We start from the raw sequence: 20,930 nt of genomic DNA, 5'->3' as shown, positions 1-20,930 counted from the left end.
ATGTTGCGGCACGAGTGTGTGCGTGCGTCAGATCGCCGCTGTCACCTCATGTGGGCTTTAAACTGGGAACACGGGCTCCTTTGCTCACATTGCTCTTACTACTTATGTTTTATTTAATACTTGGCATTTGTTGGTGAGCGAAGGCAGCGGGGACCTTGAAGCAGTATGCAGCACTAAATAAAAACCACTTTGAACAGCGCAATGGCAATGACTCAAGTCTCATTATATTTGAATATGTGCCGTTATCTCAAGCAGTGATGTGTGCAGTTAACAATGTTAAGAACTCTGACAAAAAAGCAAAGACAGATTTGCTGACACAATTATACAAACACACAAGCTTGGAGGAATGATTTGCTCCCATTACTGGATATGAAAACTCAATATTTTGTGCTTCACCTGAAAAATACAAAATCATTACCCCTCCGTCACCCGCTCCACCTCCACCACTGCCTCTCCCACCCTGCCACCCCCCTCATATTCTTCTTTAATCCCACCCCTCCCCCCCAGACTCCACTCTCTTGCCAGGTTTATCCGTATTCTTCTTCTCCTTCACACACACTTCTACACTAATTCTTCAGACAGTGCACTGACTCCCAGCGTGTCACAGAGTTAAAGAAAAAAAAAAAAGAAAAAGAAGAAGAAATCTTAACATCTTGTCTATGAATCATTAAATGACTTCTCCCCAGGATACGACGCTGCCTTGCTTGTACAATATGAAACTACTTGAGCTCTTAGATCATCTGGAGCTGGTTTGTTCGCTGTTCCCAGAGTAAAGACAGAGATTAGCGGATCTTCATGTAGTTACTATGTGCTTGTGGAACAAATTACCAGAGGAGCTGAGGTCCAAATTGCACGCATGTCCATGTGTATATACATGTGTAATATTTTAATTCTTTTTTTGAATGACTTTGAAATTGTCTCTTTAAATACTGTTTCCCAATGTCGCTTATATAAATATTTCTCTTTAATTCTTCAGTTTTAATTCTTTTGCATATAAAATCCTTCAAGACTGCCTCTGTGTATTAATTATGTTATATAAATAAATGTGACTTCTTCTTTTCACACTTAACTCTTTCCTCCATCACTCTCCATTAAATTTTTCCCCTCTCTCTATCCATCCATCTCTTCCTCCGCAGGAGAAGTGGGAAGTCTACCCTACTGGATAATCCTGCATTACATCCTTAATTCCCTAGACGTGTTCACACACACACACACACACACACACACACACACACACACACACACACACACACACACACACACTATTAAATAGATACAGCTGTTGGGGGGGATTGCACACACCTGCAAGTACAGAGCATTTTTCTACATGTGCATTAGGAAGTGACAGGTTTTATTAAATTTTCTTACACTTTTGATCTTTTTTTGTCTTCTTTTAGAGGGAAGACATACTGTGACTGAATATGGAAGCGGTTTTCCCTGCTGTGACACACACAGGTTGGACAAGCAAGCAGAGGCACTGTCACTAGAGGGTCTGACATTGGGCTGTCTAAGAAAAAAAAAGAAAAGAAAAAAAACACAGGCATACAGAAAATGAGTTTGAGGTGTAAGCGTGTGTGCATGTGTGTGTGTGGTCTCTGGTGGGCGAAGGGCACGGGATGAGAGACGTAAGAGAATACAAGCAGTGTGAGAGAGAGGCAGAGAAACACACAGAGAGAGGAGTGAAGACCGAGGGAGTATGGAGATCTCTGAGCAGTGGCTCTCATTAAGAAGTGGCTCCGGGGTCCAGTCACTTGGCATTGATTTGTTTAAAATCCAAAGCTTAGCCATCGACAAGCTCGGCTACCTCAAGTCCCTGTCAAAGCCAACAAGAGGCCACAGTGAGCTCAGGCCAGTCTAACAACCAATCACCAAGAAAATCACTGAAGCTTTTTCTTTGTTTCAATTTCTCTAAAGCAACAAGGATTACGACTCTGTGCTGAAGTCAGCGAGTCATCTCAGGACATATGACAAAGTAATACTTTAAAAAGTAAATAATAACATCATTAACCAGATGTCCATCACATTAGAAGTCAAATGCTCTCCCATAAACCCAGACAAAAATCAGAACTCCTCAGAACACTTAACTGTGTCTCTTGTTTCACATACTCTAGAGCTATTGTAGTGCACAAGGGTGTGTGTGTGTGTTTGTGTGTGTGTGTATGCATGCTTCTAGCTGAATAGCCTATGAACACAGGCCATAGTCAATCAATAGCAATCTACGGCCAGCCTTCGCAATGCTAATGGAACTGTGCAAGAGCTGGCATTTGGCCAGTGCCATCACTGCAGCATCAGTCTGAAAGCCCACGTGCGCGCACAGACAGACAGACACAGACACAGACACACACACACACACACACACACACACACAGAAAAGAGGTTACAGAGACTAGAGGTGAGAGGCACAATGTGTGTCAATATGAGAGACAAAGAGAGAGGAGACGGAGAGAGGGAGAGACGCGCGCACATACCGCGAGATGAATGTGCTGTGTGACATTGTTTAGGTGATCAAGAATGATCGATGGAATCATTTCACTGCCCCCTCTGCCCTGCTGCACGGCCCATCTCCCCTCATCTCCGCCTTAAGCACTGGTCATTAGTAACACACACAAGCACTAACACACATGCAAAGGCTGAGTTTCACTTTGTCATCATCCCTAAGGCAAGGTCACAGTGCCCTGTCTCCTCCAAACACACCTTCTATTTAGCGCAGCGGCTGGAGCCACTGTCTGGTTGGCCAGTGCTGGAGGCTGGTGATGTACATGGAAAATGTGATGTAACTACGGCTGATGCATTGAATTACAAAGTCTTATGATGACTTATTTGTATATCACAACTGCGGTGACTTCTACAAGTTCAGAATCTATAGCTCAAAGTGAATATACTGAGTAAATCCCTCCTGAGCTGTAAACAGGCCTACGCTGCGACTGAACGCCGAAATAAAGAAAGAAAGAAAAAAAATAGGAAGAAAAAGAAGCCGTGATTTTCTCTGTTTAATCATCTCCGTGTGGAAGTGAGCACATTACGTCGAGTTAATTGAGGGAAAAGTGAAAAACGTTTTAGTTGAACGTGTCATCCACCTCACAAAATTGATGGACAGCTAATGCATCTTTTTCAGAAGAGTCATTTCAGCGTGTTCATCAAAGTAATTCGAAAGTCATAAAACTAACTCTATAATGCATTACTGTCTGCATGAAGACAGGCTGAGAGTCTTTCCTGTGATTTAAAGGAGACATGTAATCGATATATTTAAAAAAGGGAATATGAGAGCAATTCACTAAGGGAATGAATGTAGTCGAAGGCAGCGGTTCTCAACCATTTTTGGCAGCTGAACTCAAATATTCCTTCATCGACACAATGAAATATGGTCATTTGTATTGGTTTTAAACTGAAGGTATTAATTATATAAAACAATTGAACTCTCAATATTAAGCTTCGTTTTGTGATTTTTACACCAAAGTTTTGAATGACACGCTGGATATTTATACATTTATCCCAAACTTTTATCTATAGTTCAACCATTAATCCATTGGCTTTCAGCTGTTTGCTAACTATTTCAACCATTCATTAAATATAGGTATTTCAACTGTTTATTTGTTCATTTTAGCTAACTATTTCAACTGTTTGTACATTACTTTTAGCACCTGTTATCCATTACTATTAGCTAACTAGCCTACTTAAACTGTAAACAACTATCTATTACAAGGCATTACAATAATCGATTACATCTAGCTAACTATTTTAGCTTTTTATTCATTACTTTAATTCTGTGCACTCTCAATTACAACACATTACATGTGGGCTAGTGCTCAGGCATTACAGCTGACACAGTATGTGGATATTTTTATAATCAAGATGTAATTTCTATTTCTTCAAACTAGCTGAGCTGTGCCACAGCATCTGGAAACTGCAGTAGTGCCCCGTGGGGTAAAAGCACTCCAGCTTGAGAATCACTGCTTTAAGCTACACCCCGATATAAGAAAAGCAGAGAAAGAGAATTGCATGAGGACGGCTCCTCCACATACAAGTGTAGCCTCGTTTCCACTATTGCTTAGCAGAAACAACTCCCTTTCTGTGCTTGTGAAACATTCCTATGTTTGACCTATTTTTTGCTCTAGAAGCAGCACAGCAAAGTACCTGACTGTCTTCAACATAACCGCGGCGCTTTGAAACTGCCAGATGCAACTTTCTAACGGATGAGCCATTGTCCTCACCCCATCCCTTAAAATCGGTTTCACATCTGTCGCGACGTGACAGCCAGGGAGGCAGCCTGTAGCTGGCGGGGCAGAGTGAGTCACAGTCTAGGCTGGAGGAAAGGTAGTCTCCCCTCCTTTTTTTTATGTTAATAACACAGACCTGAGGAGAGCGTCCGGGAGAAGGGAGGAAAAGATGCAGGAGAGAGAACAAAAGATGGGGTGAAGAGTTCAGGAAGCTGGAGTTAGTGCTTTGGGGAGAAGGATATTAAAGATGAAGGGAGGTGCTGGGAAGGAAACGTGGTCGGGAGGTAGCGGCAGCAGCACACAGGCACAGATAGGAGAGAAATGGGGAACATTAGATAAGATGAGGAATGGAATGGAGAATGGTTAGTCGGGTTTCGAGTTTACAAACAACGGCGTGATGAGTCAATGAGTCACTGCTGTCGCTGCTACCCCAGAAGGTATAATGAGGCTGTGTAGATGAACGATGGCACCTCTAAGACAAAAACTCCTCTCCAGCAGAAATGCTGGGATCAATTTGTCACTTCAGCATGACTGTAATTGTGACACTTTCATCTGTCACATAGTTAGCTCTGGCACGGATCGATCACTTAGAGTGTTAGCGTTGCATAGCTAACAAATGGGGTAACACTGCCGGACTGATTGAGGATATGACGGCTTCTTGCTTAGAGGAAAATTAAAAGGTGAATGAAGATAATGAATAACTATGTAAAAATATTCTTCTTCTTTATTAATATGCAGCGAAAAGTAAGTGAAAGGATTTAAATTAACTGACATGTCGGCTTTGTTTTGTTTCCCTTTTGAAAAATGAGCTTTTTTAAATGAAAGCAGAAAACGCCGGGGATAACAGGACAATGATCAGACAGCGTCAGGTGTGGATGGAGGGATGGTTAGAGATATGAGAGGAGTGGGATGTGTTGGGGTATAGGTGACACACATGGCAGCGCCACATGCAGATGGTACACATGGATGAGCAGCCAGGGTAGTGAAGCATAAAACCAGCCAGCTCGCTGATCAGATACACACACACACACACACACACACACACACACACACACGCTCAAAAGCATGCTGAGAACACCAGTTAGCTTGCCAGCCCTTTACTCACCCAAATCACCACTGTGAAAATTAATACCTCCAACCGTCCATACAAAAACCAGCCACACGCTTTATAGCAGACACACACACTCTAGAAATCAATAAATGCATTAAATATTTACATAGGAAAATGCATCTGTAAAATTTGTGAGGAAATCTTTTTGAACCGTTTCAGTTTTGATGTGGGTTCAATAAGAAAAGTTCAATGAAAAAGTGTAAGATTCAAACGTTTAAATATCAGCTGTGTTAATCTTAACGATTTCTTTTGCATTTCCCTTTCCTCAAAACTGACTCGAAAACTGAGATTGACTGCCGGGCCGGCTGACTGCTTTTTCCATCAGCCTGACACACACACACACACACACACACACACACACACACACACACACACACACACACACACACACACACACACACACACACACACACACACAAAAATGTAACCCCACACAAGTGCTTACCTGATGAGAGACAAGACAGATTGAACAATACAAAAACACAATCCCCTTTTCCATGCTTTCAAACATGCACACACAGCCGCACGTATAATACACAAACACACAGCCGCTGACGGCCATACACACAATAAAGCATGGTGCGTCGGGGAGGACACAGGGGGCTGAAAGCAATCTTCCAACTGACCTTGAGTGGGGAGGACGAAACGTGTGATGGAGGGGAGGAAAAAAAAAAACCCAATGCGAGGAAAAGGAGTGAAATACATAATCTATCTCCACTGGCGGAGGGAAACAAATGCTTTCACTGTGATTGAGGACACATTGCCCTCACACATCGACACACACACACACACACACACTCACACACATAAATACACAAGCATTTTGGCTTAAAAAACACTGGATGGAAAACTGAAAGCAGAGAAAAACTCATTTTCCTAAAGCAGGAGGGGAACAGAGAGTGGAATGGAGAAAAGTGAAGCAAAGACAGAAGATGATGGAGGAAAGAAGGAGAGAAGCAGTGGGTGGAGAGGACAGAGGAGTCAGTAAAGAGGCCAAAATAGGTGGAAACAAAGAGGGAGAGGGAGCGAAGCAGACAGAGACAGATGGACGGAGTAAAGAGAGGGAAGGGAGAAAGAGAGATGACTGCTAGTGACCGGCCTTTGTAGATGACTGTCGTTGCTCACTTTCGAGTCAGCTTCACTGAGGCAAAGTCTTAATGACTCACGGCCCAATACTCCGCATAATCAAGCTGTGCATGAGTGGGTCTGTGTGTGTCGGCGTGTTTGTGTGTGTGTGTACGAGCCACTAGTCTTGTAACAGAGAACTTTATTACCATCTGTTCCCACACATGCTTATTTGTTTAGCCGTGACACGCACGTCTTTTTCAATCGCTTTGCTATTTTTTCTCTCTCCCACTCTGTGCCTCTTCCAATCACCTCTCCTTTTGTGTCCTTTCCCTCCCCTCCGCCTCGCCTCGCTCCCCCGCGTGAAGGGGTTAGGTTCCAATAAATAGTATCCAACCCAAAAAAAAAAGAAAAAAAAAAAAAAAAAATCACAGCCATTATCTCAGTGGTTTTCTAACTATCACGCTTGTCGTGGTGAAATGGAATTGTGCTCCAGCCATTTTAATCAAATCGGGTGTGTGCATGTCAGCCTGTGTCAATGTGTGTCTGAATGTCAGTGGATGTGTGTGTGCCTCAGTACCTGTAGAGGCCATTAGGTGGAGCTGGTGCCTGACTGAGGGAGGGAGAGAGAGACAGAGAGAGAGAGGGAAAGGCAGGACGGATAGCTAAATGAAATGGAGGCGAAGGTTCATTCTCTTCTACCTGTTAACACCAATCTCTGTGGCAGTGTGTTTTTAACGTGTCCATCAGTGTGTGTGTGTGTGTGTGTGTGTGTTGTAGGCTGGTTTGCTTTGTGTCCTGGAGCATCTTTAATCCATGGTACTGTGAGTATCATTTGGGAGTCGCAGGATGTTATTGGTTGAAAAAAAAAAAATGTGCACCCTTGAGTATGATGTAGTTACAAGCACAGAACATAAAAGAATAGCCCTTGTTCATGCCACACGTTTTAATAGAAGTAAAAGCACAGGTGCACAATGTTGTTATTTATACCTGTGTAACTTGTCCTGCTCTGGCATGTCAAAGTGCTATGAAAAAAAAAAAGCATTAATTGATGACATGAAAAAGTCCAATTACTGACACAGATCTCATGGTCTAAAGTTAAAAACCGGGTGAGAGATGAGAGGATGAGTAACATTCATCCATTATTCAGCGAGAACTCTTTTGATTTTTTACTTTTAGTGAATGTGCCTCAAATCAGCTGGACTCCCGGTGAAATTCTTCTTCACAATAAGATTCAGACGTTTCAATATAAATAAATAATAATAATAAAAAAAAACAAACACACACAGACCATCCTTGGATTTGTGAGAAAAAAAAACATCAACACACAGACACACTCGCACCTGTGCAACCACGGATCTTGTTGGCAGTTCAGAGAAAAGGGGACGGTAGCCTGGAGGAAGGGCAGGTGTCCACAGATGGAGCTCTCGCTGTCTCTCTACCTCTCTCTCTCTCTCTCTTTCTCTTCCTCTGCCACAGATGGACCCAATCACACCTATTTCTCTCTCACATGGCCTATAGCTACATAATCAGCGAGAGTGTTTGTGCACGTCTGACTTGTTTATTCTCACATAAAAGTGAATGAGTCTCTAAATATGCGTACGCCGAGGGTGGATTTTAACCTACAGCAGAGCAAATGTGGTTGTGTGTGTTGCTGTTTGTAGCAGTGGCTACTACACTGTGGACATATTCCACTTCTATCTATCTATCAGTGCTTTCGAGCCAAAGCACAAGCTAAGGCAGTGAATGTGTGTGTTCGGTGTGACGAGCACATTCCCTAAAACACGCACACACCAATGTTTGAGAGCATGAAAATGAAGCCCAGGATTCGAGTGTGTCTGCTGGCTCAGGATAACATTTCATTTTCTTTCATATTTGCATGTTTGGTGACAGCTGAACACGTGTGAGGTGGCCTGCGGAGGGTCTGTCTGTCTCAGATGGCAGGGGGTCCCACTAGCCAATGGGACCACCCGCTCTGTAAATCAGGAAGTGAACCACCGATCTGTCATCTGTCTTCATAAACCCACCAGTCAGGACCCTCCTAATTAGTCACCATGGAAACCATAGCTAATTCCCTGGTCTGCCATGCCAATCACGTCCTGTCTGTGGCAGCAATCAGAAAGGCACATTTATCCACCGCTGGGCCGGATCCGTGTAACAGATGTGTGTGTGTTAGTGGGTGTCTTTGTGTACGTGTGTGTGTGTGTGTGTGCGCGTGCGTGCATGTGGGTGGTTCAGGGAGCTTGCATGTGTGAGCTTGTGAAAGGACTGTATTTCCTTAGACAATGTTGCCTTTATCTTTCAGAGAAGTAAAATTAAAAAAAAAACACACACACACAACCCATATTCCGCCTGTCTCGCTTGTAAATTCATAATGTTTGTTCAGATAGGAGGCAGATGAGTCGGAGCTCCTAAAAGGGGTGTGTGCCACGTTGTGATTGTCTGTGTGAACTGTTTGATTAGCTTGATGAGTGCTAGCAATCCCCTTACACCCACAAGGCAATCAAACAACTATTATATGACTCAACACAAACACAAATACACACGTAGACACCGATACAGAGATATACTGTAGACACACTTAACCTTTCCCCCCCGAGGTCAAACTGTTCTGTCAAACAACAATACAAACACACAAAACATGATCCCTGCGCATTCACACATGCGCCGTGAACGTGGACAACAAATCAGACCAGTTTGATTTTTTTTTTTTTTTTTTTTTTTAAATTAAAGCCACATGACATCTAAATATTCATTCATTTAACCTGCTTTGAATTAGAAAGGCGTCTACCTAGAAATAACCTTGTAAATATTGAGGAACAAACACGAATAAATTATGGACTGATGAGGGACGGGGCAACCCATGCCCCGTCCATTTTTCTAGCCATCAGCCGCATGTCAATCACTGTAATTACCATCAATTGGAACATGTTCACCAGAAAGCTGAGGGCTGACACACAAGGGTGTGCTCGCATACACACTGACTTCAAATCAATGACCAAAAAACACACACACACGCGCGCACACACACACACACATATATATAGGGACACACACGCAGATTTGAGCAGCACATACTGGCATTTGCGGATGCCAATCATAACTTCAAGCGCACATCAAAGCCAAGTTCTATTCAGATGTATGCCGTTTGATCACCGCCTCCGACGTGAACACACATCTTCACACACACGCGCCATCATATATGTCTATAACCTACATTACAGCATTAAAGCCCAAGATGTATAGGTTGAAGAAAAAAAAGAGACAAAAAAAAATTTTTTTACAAAAGCTGTGCACTACTTTGGTTTTCTCTTTGAGCGTATGTTTGTGTGAGTGTGTCTGTCCACCCGCAGCAGAAGCAACACAGGGACTGCCTATAGTCAAGTTACAGCGAGGCTCTATTGTTCCTCACTGTTGTCTGGAGAGAATATAGCACAATGCCATCTGACTGCTGTGGTGACAAAGAAGTATCCGAGGGTCTTACCTGTCTCATGAGAGAGGGTCTTGGTTCTTCCAGTGTTGCCTGAGTGATGCATCGCTCCGTACTTGTCTCTCTTTCTGATTAACCCTCTACCCTTATCTCCTCTCCTCCACACTCCACTCCTCTCCACTCCCTTAAGAGTCCTCTTTTCTTGATTCTCAATCTTTTGCACCCTGTTTTCTCCCTTTCTTCAAAAGTCCTCGCTGCCTGTCGTCTCTGCCTCGCTCTTGTTCTTCCTCACTCTTGTTTCCCTTTCTTCTCCCCTTCTCCGTCTGTTTGCAGTGAGCTCTGTCAAGCACAATCCGCTAGCTGAGTGCCGGAGCACCGTGCAAGAGCGGGGAGAGAGAGAGAGGGAGAGAGAGAGAAAGAGAGATAGAGCTGGAGCCCGAGAGACACAAACACACACGCACACACACACACTTGCGCAGTGTGGATCGACACACTTGCACACGTGTAGCTGTTGCACTGCAGAGACGAACGCCACACACCGAACCACCGGAGGGAAAAAGGATGAGCGTAATGCCCTGCACAGCTTTTCCCCCCTTTTCCAGGAGACTGCAGGTCTTTTTGTCTCCCTCCTGTTTCTAGTCCTCAGTCCTCTTTTTTGCTCAATCCGTCACAGATCAAGGCCAGCTCGGGCATAGGGGAACGGATGGATGAGGAGACACTGAGAGAGAAAAAGAGAGTGCCTTTCAGCCTGTGGCAGGCAGAGCAGAAGAGAAGGAGAGATGTGGCTGCGGCTCCATCCTCCATCTGCCCACAGCTGAGACTGAGAGCAGACTCAACACACACATACACGCACACGCGCTCGCTTGCTCTCTCTCTCTCGCTCTCTCTCTCTCCTCCTCCTCTCTCTCTCCCAGCAACGCCGCACCACCGAGATGGAGGGGGAGGAAGGATGACGGCGGGAGCTAACGAATGAGCCAAAGGGAGAGAGAAAAGGGTTCAGGGTGAGACAGTGAAAGAAGGACAGCATAGTGGTAGAAAGGAGGAGGAGGCGGCGGCGGAGGAGGAGGAGGAGGAGGAGGTGGCAACGAGGGCGAGAGCACGCAATGAAGCCCACGAGCGGTAGAGAGTGAAAGAGTGACAGAATCATGGGAATGTGACAAAGCATGCACATCAAAGGCAAAGGGGAAGGAGAGAAGAGAAAGGATAAAATGAGATGTAGGAGGCACAAGGGAATGGGTGGCGAGAGGAGCGGAAAGGATGAGGCAAGGTGGAAGGAGAAGGGAAGACAGGGTTCAGGGTAAAAGGAGAAAAGACGAGGCGGTGAAGCAGGAGCTGGAGGGAGGGAGGGAGAGAAAGAGGGAGGAAGGGCAGAGGACACTGCGGCGATGAAGCCAGTAATATGTCAGATCTCACATTGGCGCGCTCACATTCACATAATGTCCCTCATCAGGAAAAAGAACAATGTCAAACAATGCAGGAGGGTGGCAGCCACAGAAACAGCATGTCTGACAAAACTCTCACCCAGCAACCAAACATTAACCTCTCTAAACCTCTCTCTCTACACTAAAATCATAAACAAGGAGAAATTATTTTCATATTTAGGTGAGTAATAAATGATCTTGCTCATACATACAGGACAGAAAAAACTGGGCAACATCAAATGAAGCTCATAAAAACACAAAGGTATGTTTCCTTCTCTGTCCCCTCAAAGGCTCCAGACACCAGCTCAGGTGGCAGGTTACCAGGTGAGAGAAGGTCCTCACAGTGCCCAGCAGAGGGCAGACATCTTGTCACATATCAACCAAGAGGCTGAGGTCATCTGTAGCTCAGCACCATGTTATAATGTTAACATAAGCCCACATTACTGCCAACACGCACTGCATCCAGACACGTCACTTAGTGTAGGTCCCACACATTATGCAGACTTGTTCATCATTTAAGGTATATTTAGACATAGTTCAAAGTCACTAAGATAAATGATGTTTAAGATGGAATATCGGTGGGTTTTCCTCTCTTCTTACGGAGCCATGGTCTGATGGGTGAACTTTTCTGGCAGAAGTCAAAAGGACAAGAACGATGGATCACAAATAGAAGGAGACAGTGCTGAGTGAAAGACACACTCAGACACACTGAAGAGCAGGTACAGGTCTACTGCTCATGAGAAAAGCTACAGTGCAGTGTGTGCTGTGTTGAAGAGGGAGGAGGAGATGAGCGGTAAAGGCCAACCCCTGAGCCACCACTCCTGAGGACCGCTGTCAGCCTCATTTTCTACCTCTTCATGTGACATTCTCAGACGCCATCTATCATACTCAACGAGCCACAGATGCACACAATGCGCCACGGCACCCTGGCGTGCCCATACTCAGTCGGTATATGTGTGCGCGGATTAAGAGTGGTGCACACACGCACACACACAGGCAGGTATGCTCCCTTGGTACACAGACTTGCATACACAGGTGTTGAGACTCGATTTACAGCAGAGAGGGGGTTCACGGGGGGGGGGGGGGGGGGGGGGGGGGGTTTGCGGCTATGACTTCATCATATTAAAGTTGAGAGTGCGGCCCAGGTAGAGTGGGAACACGGGAGGAGTCGCTGGATTTCTAGATGAGGTTCACGTCGATTTGTCATGATAAAAAACCCATCCGAGACAGAAACAAATTGCTTTCTTGACAACACCTTGTAATACTCCATCATGCACACGTACACACATACGCACGCACGCACGCCCACGCGAGCCCTTGCACGCATACACATGTATATACACACACATGTGAAGGCAAAGCGATACATTTTCTCATGCAGGTTATTTATCAATGCCATTCAGCATCATTATACTTGGCATATCTGTATAACCATATATATTAGGTGTATATGTGGGCTACACAGAAGCTTCCACTGAGAGTGATTCACTACAGAATCCATTCAGCCTGCTGTACTTCAGCATGGAGGGCACGAGGCTGTACACAAAAGGATGTAAAGAGGAGAGGGAAATGTCTTAAAGGAACAAAAAAAAAGAGAGCATATGGAAAGGTCATACGAGTTAAGGTGAGCAAGGATTGTGTAATACTATGAGATGAAGTAAAACCTTGTGCGCATTCAGCCTATTATGCAGATCCCTCTTTTCCTTTATTTCACTATTACACTCTTGGCTTAATATGGGGCTTCTAAAATTCAAACTAGGCGGTTTGAATTGCAAGCTGTCGATTTATACACTCATAGCTTGTTATTTCGTATTTTTCCCCACTTTTCAGTGTCTCCTCGTCTCACAATTCTCAAATAATTTCTTTCCTCAGTGACACTTTTTGTTCTTTTTTCCCCGTTACCTTTGCCTGTTCCCATCCACCTACCACTCCTTGTTTCTTCCTTCTTCTACCTGCCTCCTGACTGAGGGAGAGCGGGTGCAGAGGGGGAGAGAGAGAGAGAAAGCAACGGGAGGGAGAGAGGGGAATACATGGAGAGAGAAGGTGTGCTATAAGGTGCCCCCATGGGTTGAACATGGTCATTTGTCATGAGGCTGAAAGCTTAAGAAAAGACTAGTTAACCTTTACAGCTGATCCCCGTGAGACACGGGAAAAAACACAGCCCAGCAAAACGCCTCTAAGAGAGGGTGGACGGCACGCGCACACGCATGCACCCACATCATGCATGAATGGCCCCTTGCAGTAGGCTTCAGGATCCAGAATCGATAGTGGTGAAACCATTCCACGGGAAGCAAGAGGAGGTTACCAGTTTTTCACCGCGCCCCCCTCCCCAAATCTCGCTCTTTTCCCTGAGCGAAAAGTCTTTTTGTCTCCATGGTCCTTTTCCTTCCTCCTTCATCCCCCATCCTTGTCATCCCCACACCCTGCCACAGTAATTAATCACCTTGTGCTAATGAGCTATTAACTAATGACAGATTGACATGCCTCTGCCTGCGTGCGCATGTCTGAGTGCGTGTCTGTGTGTCTGCGCGAGCATGTGTGAGTGTTGCCAGATCCAACCTCAGCACATTAATGTGATTAATAAGGTTAAGCTCTTATTAGGGGAGGGGGCACAAGGAGTACATGCACATGCACCTGTACACACACAGAAGCCAAGATGCCTGCACACAAATACAACAACAAAAAAAAACCCACAAATTTCTTTCATCCACAGGGCAAAGAATGACTAAAGTCGGCCTGCTGTAAATCTGAGCATTAAAAAAAAAAACTAGGCCACGGAAAAAAATAACATCAAATGCTTTATACCTCTCACCATATATTCTCATTACACAGAGGCTGACTCGGCTATACACTAATCACATCTCCGGGAAAAGGGGGTAAGTATCACAGTAATGCACATCACTACGATTGAGCTGAAAACACTCTATAAAACCAAAAAAAAACCTACAAGCCGGTTTTTGTTGTTTCTATGACGACATTTTTAGCGGTTTGTTGACATTTTTACACTCATTCAGCCGACGACTTACTCAAACCTGTGGAGATCAACAGAGCGTGTGCTTCACTTGCTTGTTCTTGACAACAAAAAGAAAATACAGTACACATACACACTCTCTGTCCTCCCCTAACCTTCAAGACTGGTTTCAGCACCCTGGACAGCTACACAAAGGAGCTGCTTTTTGTGAACAAATTTGAAGTGTCCTTAGAACAATGTCCTTGTTTTGGCAGAGTGATACTCTCCTTCTTTGTAATAAGACTCACATCCTAATAGACTGTGTACCAAACAATTACAGCATAAAAGAGAGGCACTATATCAAACTGTAACACAAATAGGAGAGTGCTGCTTGAGACAGGTAGTTACAGTAGGAGAAGTCTCTACCTGGAGTGGGTTTAATCAGATGTATTGGACTCTAAAGCCTCTACTTTCCAATTCCAAGAGAAATGTAGTTACAGGAAGATCATTTGATACTCGAGAGAATCCTTGCACTACATAATAGGCAGGCTAACCTAACTGCATGCCTGTGCATATGTGCAACTGTTAGTGTGCGTGTGTGTGTGTGTGTGCACGAGCCGGCGCATGTACTGTACTGTATGTGTATCTCTGACCTAACAGTCGGTCCCTCCGGAGAAGTTTTGGCGCATACCGAGACTCATTTGCATTCTCGCAGCTCTCTCATTTTTTTCTGTGGCTTTAGAAGTGAACAGCTGCTTAATGGTCATAGCTCTTCAGAGACAGGACATTGGGAAGCACAGAAGGGGTTAGCCAGGGTTTCTGCACTGCCAAACACATACACACAGACAGGGGCAAGCACACACACACACACAAACCACATACTGAGGCACAAACCAGGTAAAGTCTGCTTCAGCTATGGTTCTGAGAGCGAGATGTGACCATTTAGCAGATGTTTTCCTTCCCAAAAGTGACTTTGGAGGATTTTCACACAGTTGAATTTAACTACACTGGAAAACAAAGCTAGCTGCTCATGCTTTATACTGTAGCTGATGTGACAACAAGACAGAAAAATCCCACTCAGTATGGCAAAAACTATATAGAGGTTGCTGTTTTAAAAAGGGGAATATTTGGTGATATCCAGTATGTCAGAGTATGCACCACACTGGTATAGCTACATGTTCCAAACAACTGATTATGGGCATAATATCTGTTCTGTACACCACTGAAATAATTGGAATCTTGTACTTTAAGAGGATGGGTAGATAGATAGATGGATGGATGGATGGATGGATGGACGGAGCAGTGGAGGGTGTTTGTAAAACCTGATTTAAAAAGCAAAAGAGGGGATTGAGACTGGATTTTTGGGTTGCAGGGAGGTTGAGTGCGTTCTCTAATTTTTGCGGAGCTCAAAAATTCAAAAAAGCCTATTTGAACCTTGCACCACAGGAACACTGACACACATCCACGCACAACAACATCAAATGGCCCTCATCTCCATGCTCATTTTGACTGTTTGACTTGAGTGAGCAGCGCAGACACACACAGATGGGCTGTATTTCATGCGATGCCAAAAGAAGGGATTTGGAGAAATGAAAGAGATGTGAGAGAAGGTTATCGCCTCACAGTGGGAAGTGTGGAGAGCCGTCCTGGTTCCACAGTGTTCTACTCAGCGGGGACCCTCACATCTTGACCTTTATGTCTCTGAGATTACTCAAATGTCCTTTTTTGACAAAGTGCATTGTCAAGAGCAGGTCAGTGCTGAACACCCAGACACGTGTACACACAAAGCAACCGCCTGACAGATTGATTGATTGATTGATTGATTGATTGATTGATTGATTGATTGACAGGTTTACTGACTCCAGAAAATACAGCTGCTTGGTTACCAGAGCATGAAACAGACACAAATATAAAATCCTGAAATATATCTAATCTAATATTGAAAAAACAAACAAAAAAACAATATGGTTAATTAAATATGGCTGTATTCATCCAACTTGTGATAGTTTGGATTATTTGATGTGGGGTTGTGTGAGGTACTTATCCATAGTCAGTGCATTACCTGCAGTAGATTTTGGATCAGCACCCCACGTTTAGAGAAGCAACTGGGAGCACTGGCACATAAGCAGAGCAATGTACTGCTCTGGAGGGGGCCATCCGCAAAAACATGTTTTAGCCACTTTCAAAAAATGCCTGCTGAAAAAAGCTAATATCAGGTTAAATGTACACTTCAGGTACGCTTTATTTTGAATATTTTCACTGCTTTATCTTGCTGTAAAACAACCCTTAGCTTTGGAACTACATTTTCATCTGTTGAACTACTTTATTCCTATGCACAAGCACACTTACGCCTAGCTCTGTCTGACTCAAACTATGTGCTGTAGGTGCACTTATGAGATTGACAATCTCAACAAAACAAAACAAGGTTTAACATGTGCCATAAATCAGGAAGCAATCTGGTTTCCAAATCTCTGAACAGCATGGGGCACTTTTTATTTAGAGATTCAAGGCGCCTCACTGAGATGACATCATTACCTAAACATATCACAGCATCACTGGAATTAAAGCAAACCACCTATGTGGTCACAACTTTAGAAAAAGCACACGCGCAAAATTCAGCATACTGTTCAAAAACTGTGATGCCATCACCAGTATATGAAAACCATGTAACTGATTATTCAAAATCAATTTCGAGCGCACAACACAATTTTTTTTCAAGGTGATTCATGAGGAGCGGATTTAGGAAAGTTCACCAACTTGTGAAACAAAACGTTCAAGGTGAAGCTCGATCAGCTCTTCTTATTTTCCATATCTAAACTAAAAAAGTTGGTACACGTGTATTGGTGCAGAGATAAGCCCCCACCCCTGTTTATGCTGCTGTTTACTACACTAATGTCAAAAATATAGACCAAACTAAAACATACCTTTACATGACAGTAGCAGGAGCAAATCCCTCTGTAACGCGGGCCCTGTCCTGTCTATCTTTCCTGTGCTGAAAGTCTCTCTCCTGCATCTTGCTGCTCTCTGCCTGGGCGTCTTCACTTTCCTCCTTCCTGGCTGAAGAAGTTTTAGGATTACTGACAGTAAACATATCAAATGTGCAGTATGGAGGGAATATATCTAAAAAAAATCACTTCCATCAAAAATATTTACCATTAACTGACAGTGACACTCCAGTGACAAAGCAGCACCCTGCATTTTCCTGCCTCAGTGTTGTTAACCTTTCCTGGCTCATGGTCGCCGGGAAGCACCGGGTGACACGCGGGAACACGGGTCTTGAGGAGTTGTAGCTGTAGCTCAAACAGCCTAAAGTGTACATACATCGCACTGCATTCAGAGCTACACTGCTAACTGCTAACTAGCTAGCTAACTCTCTGCTCCGATCGCTCTCTCTTTCTCTCTCTACACATACACGCTTTTCCTGAGACGGGCTGCGCTACTTGTGTAACAATATTCTGCTTCAAACCTGCTGCGGATCTTTCACGTAGATGATAAATCAGTGTAATTTGCTAGTTTACTTGCTACTGCTGGCTCCTAATGCCAAGTTCATTTTCCACACACACCCGCGCATGCCTATAATACGTGCAATATCGTAACTGCCCGATGATTAGCTAACAGCTAATCACTCGTCAAAGGGCTGAGGATTATCCTCAATGCGCATGAGCAAACTTAAAAAAAAAAGGCTGCTGATTACCTGTCAGGCAACCAGGTGGAGCTGCTACAACGTGGGAGTAGCCGCTGAGAGGCTCGAAAACGCCTTAAAGCGCCTTAAACTCCTGACTGCAGTCAAGCTGTTGTGTGTGACAAAACATATTAATTTTACAGCTGTAATTATTATTAGAAAACACTGGCTTTAACTTGTAGCTTTCCAAAGCTGTGATAAATGGCACCCTTCTGGTGGAGTGTAAAGCGTTCCTCATGGGCTCAGCCTCAGCGTGGCACTTTTTTCCAGATGCTAACCATGTAATGGCATTCACAATAAATAATAAAAGATGGGTGCAGTGAGACAGAGCCAGCAGAGAGTCAGGGACATACATTAATGTAAATACCACTGTTGGCGCTGTCATCATAAGGGTAGTTAATTACACATATTTCACAGGGGAATAATCACACATGCTCATCATCAGTGCCGCTTCAACCGGAAAGAGAATTTCTTTATTTGGACATATTCATTTATCCATGAATCACTGATCATGACATCAGTGTGAGAGCACACCTGAAGAGCATCTTAGCCTTTCAGTTGACACAAGTTATACTCACCACAATGTCATTAATTACACACTTTGTGCACAATTACAGACCTCATAACTCTCTGGCAGTTCACTTTCCAAACATATAACCCACAAACTTTATGTGTGGTTGCAGCCAGTGCCATTTAATCTGCTCCATATGTAGATAGAGCTACTGTTGGCTGCTGCTTAAATCTCCATGAGCAAATAGGCTCATTTTTAGTTTAACTAAAACAGTACCCTGTTGTGCTTCATCTGTCAGTTTGATCTGCTGCCCAGTCAGCATCACTATATGCAACAAATTTGAGTTTTTCCTCTCTTGTCTTGAAACACAACTCTTGGTTTGTCGTTGGCAGTTGTCCGTTGCTGTTCCTTTGGCTCTAATAGGTATTATGACAGTTTTCTGAGATCAGGTCTTGTACATGTATCAAGCTGCCCACCACTTCATGATATCTTCTTTTTGGATCAACAAGTTCACCATCAACAGCAAAGCTTTCTTTCTGTTCACATGGAGTTGACCCTGTCTGACATACCTAACCTTTCCAGTATGTTTGCTGATGTATCCTTTTTGGTTCATCCGTATTTCTCCTTCTCTCTGTGTAATCTGTGTCTATTTTTCCGAGATCCTTCAACTTGAATTTTGCTCTCAACATTTCTTTCACACCATTGAGAGATTCACTATCACTGGCAGCAATAATTAGATCATCGCCCCAAATTATCAGAATTATCCTGTCATCTTCAGTTTGTTTGCTACAGACACAATGATCTGCTTGGTTCTGTGAAAAAACATTTTCAAGAGGTGATTAATGCAACATTTTGTTCTAGCTTCTTCCTGACTATTTCAGACCGTTAAAAATGACTTGATCAATTTGCAGTTTAGCTTTTCACCTGTGTCTGACTTAACTTCTTAACTCCTTCTGGCTGCTCCATATACACCTCACAATCAACTGGATCATGTAGGAAAGCTGTTTTCCCTTATGTCTGGTGTAAGTCGAAGTCACACTGAGCTGCCAGTTGCATCAGGCTATGCACTGACGAAAAATCTACCTCTAACTTCATCTTTACCCTGTAGCAGTGTGGTCAATGTGAATGAATCATTTTCCCAAAGGGAATCCATTTCCTCCTTCAGAGCACTAGCCCACTTCTCTGACTTTGATGAACTCATCGCTTTCTTGAAGGTTTGCGGTACATTACACATCGCTCTGCAGCAGTAGTCAACCTTGGCCAGTATCTGGTCATCACACTCCACCTTTACACTCATAATCGTTCAAGGACTGGGGGCTTCTTCTCTCTTTTTTTTGGGAGAGCACATACTGTGACTATCTCCTCTGGCATGGAGGATATAAATCTCTTCTCATGAATATCACCATCACTCGTTTCTGGATTCGTCTGAGTTTGGCATTTGGCTCCACTTTTTGTAACAAATTTCACTAACCTGTGTTTGAAGACTCTTCTCGTGTCTGGGTAGAAGACTAGGTAAGACGGGCTATTTGAGTCATACTCGACAAAGATCCTGTTTTTACATTGTGAGTCTAACTTTTTCTTGTCCTTTTTGAATGCATAACAGACTGATCCAAACACATTCATCTTTGAAAGATTAGGCTTCCTCACTGTCAACATGAAGTGTGGAGTCTGTCTTACACGTCTGTTATAGCACCTGTTGTGAATTACTGCAGTCGTCATTACAGCATATGCCCGCAACTTAAGTTGCTCGAGAGTAGCGTGCATCTTGCCATTTCAAACAGTGTTTTCCAATTTCTCGCAGCTGTTGTGTCTTATGCCATTCTCGCTGAGCAATGACTGGAAGTCTTTTGCTGTTGAACCCTGTGCCATTATCAGACCTAATACACTTGATTTTTGAATGAGGGGACGACTCAGCAATGAGCCTTTCAGTGGCTTTGACAGCATCACTCTTTGCTTTCAGGAAGTGCACAAATACTACTCCTGATAAATCATCAGTAAATGCTAGAGTGTATCTAAACCCATATTTTGCTTCTGCCGCTATAGGACCAGTTAAATCAGTGTTTACAAACTCAAGTGCTGCTTTTACTCTTCCATCATGCTCTTGGTTCCTCCTGTGAACAAATTTCCCTTTTGTGCAGACATCACAATTTAGCCTAGAGCTATGAATCTTAGCCTTGATTTTCTCTGTTACCTTCTCCAACTTTAACACATCATCATTATTACAGTGACCGAGAATTTCATGCCATGACATCCATTGTCATTTTCAAGACCTACACTGTTTAGATAGTAAAGTCAATCGTACTTTCTGATGTCAAATTTGGTGGCGTTGTTGTGGAAGAGCTGGTTAAACCCTTGTCTAAAGTTGACTGAAGCTCTGTTGGCTGTTGTTGCTTTGACAGAAAGAATGTCCTTTGGATACGATGGTAACGTTGTTTTCACCCAATGATCCTCGCTTTCTCTGTCTGTGGTTTTTCTGCTGGAAGTATTCAAACTTCTTAAACTTCTCAATGACCATGATTATATGTAACCATCAGGTCTTTCTG

At 43.7% G+C, this 20,930-nt stretch overlaps 1 protein-coding gene across 12 annotated transcripts in view; it reads right to left on the bottom strand.

Moving 5' to 3' along the window:
- tenm2a (teneurin transmembrane protein 2a) overlaps positions 1-20,930 on the bottom strand; it is a 214,887-nt gene that overhangs the window by 97,170 nt on the left and 96,787 nt on the right. The window contains exon 1 of one of the 12 annotated variants that reach the window (XM_056382490.1): positions 9,878-10,669. The exons of 10 other annotated variants lie outside the window; for them this stretch is intronic. In XM_056382490.1, coding sequence (XP_056238465.1) covers positions 9,878-9,929 — 52 coding nt within the window. In that variant the 5' untranslated portion in view covers positions 9,930-10,669. Of the gene's footprint in view, positions 1-9,877; positions 10,670-20,930 lie in introns of those variants that run through there. One more of the 12 variants, XM_056382491.1, reaches the window with a different exon arrangement.

This window comes from Seriola aureovittata, chromosome 8, assembly GCF_021018895.1.
Source record: "Seriola aureovittata isolate HTS-2021-v1 ecotype China chromosome 8, ASM2101889v1, whole genome shotgun sequence".
Taxonomy (NCBI): domain Eukaryota; kingdom Metazoa; phylum Chordata; class Actinopteri; order Carangiformes; family Carangidae; genus Seriola; species Seriola aureovittata.
Note: the sequence above shows the minus strand (reverse complement) of the source record. Positions and strands in the feature narration are given on the sequence as shown.